Here is an 8351-nt window from a genome sequence, read left to right on the forward strand (position 1 = left end):
ACTTGTTATTTATGTATTTGACATTAACCCTGTTTAGCACTTTAGTCACAACTGTTGTTGTTGTTGTTGTTGTGTTAAATGTGTTATTGAAATAAAATTGACATTGACAATGACATTGAACGTAGGGCTAGTGGGACAATGGGTAACGCGACTGACTACAGGTCACAAGATGTTAGGGTTGACTTCTGGATAGTTTGTTCTGTTCTTTAGCTATTAAATTACTTGATCCTCATTTCCAAGTTTACTCCTGTACAAATTGTCTATCACAGTAAATTAAATACACAGTAAAAAGCCAAATGATGCGTAAATAGGTTTTCAACATGTGCTAAAACCGCTCTAAATCCTTCAATTTAACTCAAGCACAGCTGTCATCAAGCTTTCTCTGTTTTTGTTTTTTTAGAATCAGCAGTACTAGATAAACTATCCCTGGCATTATCAGTTGTTACTCATCAATTAGGGGAACCTAGAAAAAAGCAACATAATTGTGGATCTGATTTCCGACTATGCTATCACAACAACGCAGCGATTTTAATACCAAATGGTTGTGATCTTATAGTGCTTGGTACTCTGCGTTGCAGTGGCTGCAGCAACCTCGGTAGGAATCTGGGTCACGGCACCTGTGAGAAGCTACTTTTCTGTTGTTTCTTTGAATTACTACATCTTCTGCTTTACTTTACATTGATAGAAACTGGACAGCTTAGCCTTAAAGTCCCGCAAGAGTCCCCAAATTTTGGACTGTAACAAACGTTTAACTGGCCTTCTATACACTTGCCAACAAAGATCACCACTGTTTGTATACAATGTTGTAAGAACGTAGCTATTGCTAATACTGAACGTAGGGCTAGTGGCGCAATGGATAACGCGTATGACTATGGATCAAAAGATTCTAGGTTTGACTCCTGGCTAGCTCGTAGTGCTCTTTAGTAACTGAATCCCTTGTTTGTCATTTCCAACTTTACCCCCCAGGACAAACTCTTCAAAGCAAATGTACATCTGTAAAGAGCCAAATAATTTCTTTATGCTTCCTTCAGCAGACAAGCTTTATGGAGATGCTGACTTTATTTTTCAGCAGGACTTGGAGCCTGCCCACACAGCCAAAAGTACCAAAACCTGGTTCAATGACCATGGCATTACTGTGCTTGATTGGCCTGCAAACTCTCCTGACCTGAACCCCATAGAGAATCTATGGGGCATTGCCAAGAGAAAGATGAAAGACATGAGACTGAACAATGCAGAAGAGCTGAAGGCCGCTATTGTAGCATCCTGGTCTTCCATAATACCTCAGCAGGGCCACAGGCTGATAGCATATGCCACGCCGCATTGAGGCAGTAACTCAAGCAAAAGGGGCCCAAACAAAATACTGAGTATATATGCATGATTATACTTTTCAGAGGGCTGACATTTCTGTATTTAAAATCCATTTTTTATTGATTTCATGTAATATGCTAATTTTCTGAGATTTTGAATTTGGGGTTTTCATTAGCTGTACGCCATAATCATCAAAATGATATCAAATAAAAGCTTGAAATATCTCACTTTGCATGTAATGAGTCTATATAATATATTAGTTTTACCTTTGAAGTTGAATTACTGAAATGAATGAACTTTTGCATCATATGCTAATTTTTTGAGTTTCACCTGTACATATGAATTACCATGCTTTACTTTTTGTAGCTATATGTACGAATGGTTGATGAGAACGGCCTGTTTAGTTTGAACCTGCCGGGCCATCTTTCTAGATATGCCACCAGATACCCCCAGATATCCTGGATTCATGTTAAGGCTTTAATTTTTGAAAGAACTTTAAAATTATTCCGTATATTCTGGTATATTCCGCTCCAGCTGCACTACAACCCTAACCTTATTACCCGCTAAATCATCAGATTCTTTTTATGAACAGTTGAGACTAATCCACACCCACAATGTGAGTTTAAAAAGCCCCCCCTTAAAATGTATGTAAGAGCCTCATGTTGTGAGGATAACTTTCAAAGTGAATAAATTAAAACTCTGTTTTGATTTCAATAAGTTATTTTTAAACTTAAACTTATACTTAACTTTAAACAAAACTAAATGCCTTATATTTGGAAATCATACTACAAATACAGATGTTAAATTAGTAATTGATAATAAAACAATCAAAAGAGTCTAGGAAATTACATTTCTGGGGGTTGAACTTGAATCCAAACTGTTCTGGAAGCCCCTTATTAAATATCTGTGCATGAAGATGGCCAGGAGTATTAGTATATTGAATACAACTAAAACTACATATGATACAAAATACATTACATACTCTGTACTGCACACTTTTTACCATATTTGTTATATTGTGTGGGAGTTTGGGGAAATACTGTACCTAGAAAAGTAACTTAGAAAATATTTGCACATTGCAAAAAAGAGCAATCAGGATAATAAATCACATACATGAGCTAATCATCTGTTTTTAATTCACATTTGTTGATATTTACGGACATTGTTACATTCAAAACTGCACAATTTATGTTTAAAGTTAAAGAAAATAATTGATCATGTAACATACGCCCAATGTTGAAGGAAAGAGCCGGGGGACATCATCTAAGAGGACATTGTGAACTACTGTTAAAAGCACGTGTGTTTCAGTTTGTGGGGTGAGATTATGGGATGGACTGAACAATGACATCAAAAAGAGCCATAACACCATTTAGTTAAAAAAAGGATTATAAAAACATTACTGGACCAAAACAGAAAAGAAATCGAAACATAGGAATGGAAATGTAATGCAAAGGTATTGTTGTATAAGTATTTGCATATCTTTTTACTTTGCTATAAGATGATTTTGTGACATAGGGGTCATTTCAAATTGCTTCCACCTGCTCCTTCTCAAACTAATCCTTATATTTATATATATATATATATATATATATATATATATATATATATATATATATATATATATATATACTGTGTATATATAATCAGTTTTTTATTGTATTTGTTGAATACTGATTGTTTGGGTTTCATTCCGTGGTTTTAATTCTTTGTTTTCACTGTTGTCTTGCAACACTGTTGTTTGTTCAAGATAAATAAATTAAATGAAACAAGATAACTGGACAAATACATTTCCCGTATTAGAGCCGTATTAGAAGCATATTTTGTAGCTTTGCAATTTATGGTCTATATGTGCCTTTTAAGTTTTACATTTTCCAGCAGGAATCTTTTAAAAAATCTAACACCACTCCTTTGATTTGAGGCAGACTCAGGCCGTAAACTAGAGGGTTATTAATGGGGGGGACCATCAAATACTGTAAAGATAAAACAACTGTGATGATAGGATTCTTTTTATCAACCTCAAATCGACTCAATGACAGCTCACAGAAGACAGAGAGAGAATAGGTGGTGAATGTGATGATGTGAGGCAGGCAGGTCTGGAACGCCTTTCCTCTGAAATCAGACGAGCTTCTCCTGCAAACAAGCAGAATACGGAGATAGGTGTACAGGACAAAGAACAGGGGGATGAAGACGTTTGTGAGCACAACAGACTGACCTACTATGTTGTTCAGAGTTGTGTCCACACAGGAGAGCTGAACCACAGGGCAGTTGGAACAGAACAGCCTATTCAGGTTATTGCCACACAGCGGTAATCGGACAGTAAGATAGAGCATGAAACCCGTAGCAAATACAGAATAGAGCACAGCAAACATCACAAGATGTGTTACCATCTTAAATGTCATTTTACTGTGATAGTGTAAAGGCTGGCAAATAGCAACAAGTCTATCATAAGCCATGATGCTGAGGAAAGTAATCTCACATGATAAATAGGTGTAAATAACATATATCTGAATGAAACATAATGGGCGTGAGATTAAAAAGTGTCAGACAGAAGGTCCATCAGAAACCTGGGGAAGAAGCCGGCTGAGCCGCACAGAGTTAAAAGACAGACAGCTGATAAAAATATACATGGGCTGATGCAGAGACTTCTCCAGACAGACTGTCAGAATAATGACAACGTTAGCAGAGACAATAGTCATGTAGAGAAACAGACACAGACTGAAGAACAGATACCTGAGGGGCCCAAAGTCTGCAAACAGAGTGAACCGAAAATACAAAGGATTCAGGCTGTTGTTGCTCATCATGTCTGCACAACAGCAGAGCTGGAAGAAGAGAAGTGAGAACAAATGGAGATACAGTAAATTATAATAAAATGTTCACTGCAGAATTTCCTATTTCAACAGTAGACTCAGCACTTAGAATATCTGCATTTATGCAAGTTGCATAAAGTGCACATTTCTAACAATTGTGATAGTTCAGAAAGACAAAACATGGACATGGGAGAAAAAGGTCAGTCACATGAACTAAATGCACAAGCAACCTCACATGTTTCATTGAACAATATTAGAGTTGAATGACTGAAAAAGAGATGTGTCCAGGTTAACAAGGTTCATACATGACAAACATTCAAAAGGTTCTTTTCCACAAGTGAGTATATTTGCAATTACATCCAACCTTTGGGAAAAGCTTTTTGCTTAGTGAAGTTCATATGTGTCCTGTGGTCTGTCCTGCAGGTAAAAGACTTTCAGAAAACAGTCTCTGCATCAGTGTATGTGAACATTTAGAATAATACACAGCACCCTCCCCTGACTGCAGCAGACTGAAGCAGCAGCTGAACCTTTATCCTGTTTTGCTGTTACACTGAGAGCAGCAACCTGTCCACACAGGGTCCAAAGGGAGGGACGCAAACAAACCCAAATCAGGAGGGACAGACAATGAGACAGATCTGGCAGATAGATAGATAGATAGATAGATAGATAGATAGATAGATAGATAGATAGATAGATAGATAGCAGCAAAATCCGTCACACAGCACAGAATTCAAATATAAATGAAATACTACGATACGATATACTGTAATGTGCTGAGATAAAGTGTCCCTGTTATTAAGAGTTCATCAGTTAAGCAATGTGTTAGTGTTATGCACTAATGTCACCAGCAGAGGTCAATGTGTTTCTATTGAGGGGGGGGGGAATCCATGTTTGGAACATTGAGGAAGGGCAGGGATGCTTTCGGCCGTTGTTGTTGTGATCTGAATCCTTGGCGTGGTCACGGCCTACAAGTCCGTCATCACCTCCTTATTCTACTGTCGATGGACATTGCGCACGAGGGAGGAGCTCGTCCAAAAATGAAGAAGGAAGGGTTGGGCTACGGTTATGCCAGAGCGGAGGGTCTGGCGGCGGAGTTTAAATGTGCTGCGGAGACCAAAGAGTGCTTGAAACTGGCGGCGAGGAGCATTGCCAACGACGCGGGAATGGGCTCAGCTGTCCCCCGACAGAGCAGAGGACGTGTGGAAGGCTCCCTTACCGGTACGTGAGCTCCACCACAGCACTACAATGGAGAGAACGCGCTGCCTGTATGGCAAAATGGTGGTGGCCATGCTTTCGGGGCCCCATGTAAAACACCAAGTTCCCCGGTAAGGCGGAAAGGCACGCATTTCATGCCCAATTTGAACTGCTATCACAAGCTGTGGGCTGGTCAGATAATGATAAAGCACTACAGTTAGCCTTATGCCTTACAGATGATGCACTAGCATAGTGCTTAGCCCGGAATAAAGACGTGATTATATCTTGTTGGAGCCCTACAGAGACGTTTTGGACACTGTGAACAGCCCGGTCTCCTGCGCTCTGAACTGTCCAACAGACGCAGGTAACCTGGGGAGCCCCTCTGCGTCTTAGCTAATGACATTGAAACTCTAGACGGAGGGCTTATGCCCACATGCCCCCTGCAGTACAAATGGAGCTTGCTAGGGACCAGTTTATTCAAGCCTTAACCCCCAGAGGGCTGCGCATTCAGACCCAGCTCGCCCATCCCCGTTCCATATAAGAGGCTTTGGAGCTGGCTCTAGAAAGGGAGGTTGTGGAGGGTGACGTAATGGAAAAGCGGCCCTGCACAGAGTGGTCCTACAGTGAGAGCCGCTGCATGTACTGACATGCAAGTAAAGCCTGCATGGGCCGTTGTAATGACTGAACTGATCCGGGCTGTGTCTATGCATTTGCCACAAGTGCCACACGCTCGCCAACGCCCCGGGTCTGCTGGGGATGCGGACAGCCTGGCCTTCTCCTCATACAGTGCCAAAAGCCTTCCAGCGACAGGGGAAATGGACCAGGTCCCGTAAGATGGTCGGTACGGGCCACTGACATTATGTCCCATGTTGCATCATCGAGTGAAGGGGGAGCCAAACAGCACAGGCAGAATTCAGAGTTACTAGCGGTTCCTAGAGTCTCTACAAGTACAATGGGAGCCAGAGCCTTCAGCTATCAGAATCCTCTATTGTGGAATCAGCTTCTGGTCTGGGTTCGGGGGGCAGACACCATCACCACATTTAAGAGTAAACTTAAAACTCTCCTCTTTGATAAAGCTTATAGTTAGGGAGTGATGAGTCAGCCAACCGGCCCACCTGCTTCTCGTCATAGTCATCAGATTAATCTACCATATAATCAACATATAATAAAACATCCTGCGGTGCCCTGCTACGCACTGCTGTGCCTTGTAATACCGTGCAGTGCCCTGCTATACCATGAACTCCTACAAACTATTTCTAGTCACTGTCCTATTATCTTTTACTGTGACTGTTATTGCCACTGTTCATTACCATCCCAACCGGCCGTCAGACTCCGCCTACCAAGAACCTGGGTCTGTCCCAGGTTTCTTCCTAAAAGGAGTTTTTCCTCTCCACTGTTGCTCTTGCTCTGGAGGGAACTACTAGAACTGTTGTGTCCTTGTAAATTTTGTGGTCTAGTGTGGTCTAGACCTACTCTATCTGTAAAGAGTCTCGAGATAACTCTTGTTATCAATTGATACTATAAATAAAATAAAACTGAATTTATATTTGTTTGATAAAGCAGCAATTTGGACTTATTTAGTTTTTTAGTGGCAGGACACTCTAGTGGCTGGAGTAGATATGATGGAAGCAAAGCAGGAAGTAAAGTGATTAATTTGTATTTGTGTGTGTGTGTGTGTGTGTGTGTGTTGTGTGTGTGTGTGTGTTGTGTGTGTGTGTGTGTGTGTGCCCCTCTCTCCCTTCTTCAGCTTGGTTGGTTATTGTTTGTGCTCCCTCAGCTCCCGATAAAGGAGGGAGGAAACCCTCATGTTCTCCTCATTGTGCTGGTCGGCGGCAGACGGCGCTGAGCGACGCATGTGAAGTTGATCAACCTCTGCCTGTTTGTAGCAAGCTTGATTTAGTTTTTTACCTTCTGTGAGGCAGTGTTGCATGTCTTCTATTTGTGTCATCAGGCTCGTTCGAGATGAGCAAGGCTGCGCAGAATCGATCACCGGCGATCGGCGCCCGTTGAATGCTGGGTTAGATTCGTGTTCGACTTGCTCTGACGTCATGCACACGTAGGCAACGATAATCTCACGAGAGCAAGGCGGCCGCAGGTCTGAGACACAGGCGGCGCGGTTGCTTTTCACCGACTGCAAGAGCCAGGCGGACCCAGGCGGAGCCAGAGAATGCTGGGAAAGGCCGGCTTCTCAGCTGATTAAACAGCTGATTGGTTCACAGTCGACTCAACATGATGACGTTTTATATAACTTTTTACAGATTTTTAATCGGAGGGTTTTTAACTGCTATTGTCAGATTAAAGACTTTCTGCACAGAACACACGTTGTGTGGCTGATAGTGACGTTTAGAAGTCAGAGAGACTAAATCAAATCTGCAGATCACTGATCATCTCCAGTCTGTTGTTGATCAAATCAGCAACATAATGCATGTAGAACATTTTGAGAGCTACTCTGTCATAATTAAAACAACTAGAGGCTGAAATGTGGGTCTGATTATATTTATTAATTTGGAATCGCACCACAGTGTTTTGCCTCTCCGGGAACCATCACCTTATCGTGGTGGAGAGGTTTGTGTGTCCCTATGAACCTGAGGGCTGTGTTGTCTGGAGCTTGTGCTCCTGGTAGGGTCTCCCATGGCAAAGAGGTCTCAGGGGAGGGGCCACAGACAGAATGGTTCAAAAACTCTTATGGAATATCAAGGAAGGGATAGAGGGACCCTGCCCGGTGGAAGCCCGGGGCCCCCGTCTGGAGCCAGGCCCAGACGGTGGGCTCGTGAGCGAGCGCCTGGTGGCCGGGTTTGCCACGGAGCCGGTCGTCGGGCACAGCCCGAAGAAGCAACGTGGCACTTTCCCTCCAGCCCATGGGCCCACCACCTGTGGGAGGATCCAAAGGGGTCGGGTGCGCTGGCCACATGGGTGGCGGCGAAGGTCAGGGGTTTCGACGGACCAGACCGGGCAGCAGAGGCTGGCTCTGGGGACGTGGAATGTCACCTCTCTGTGGGGGAAGGAGCGGAACTTGTGCGGGAGGTGGAGCGCTATCAGTTA

At 42.6% G+C, this 8351-nt stretch overlaps 1 protein-coding gene across 1 annotated transcript; it reads right to left on the reverse strand.

Annotated features, from left to right (window-relative positions):
- Positions 1 to 3170: 3170 nt before the first annotated feature.
- LOC116684933 (olfactory receptor 1509-like) lies at positions 3171 to 4139 on the reverse strand. The gene is given in 3 exon segments (XM_032510304.1): positions 3171 to 3844; positions 3847 to 3896; positions 3898 to 4139. Coding segments are annotated over 3 exon segments (936 nt in total). The 5' UTR covers positions 4110 to 4139.
- Positions 4140 to 8351: the final 4212 nt, after the last annotated feature.

This window comes from Etheostoma spectabile, unplaced genomic scaffold (assembly GCF_008692095.1).
Source record: "Etheostoma spectabile isolate EspeVRDwgs_2016 unplaced genomic scaffold, UIUC_Espe_1.0 scaffold00569415, whole genome shotgun sequence".
NCBI classification, from domain to species: domain Eukaryota; kingdom Metazoa; phylum Chordata; class Actinopteri; order Perciformes; family Percidae; genus Etheostoma; species Etheostoma spectabile.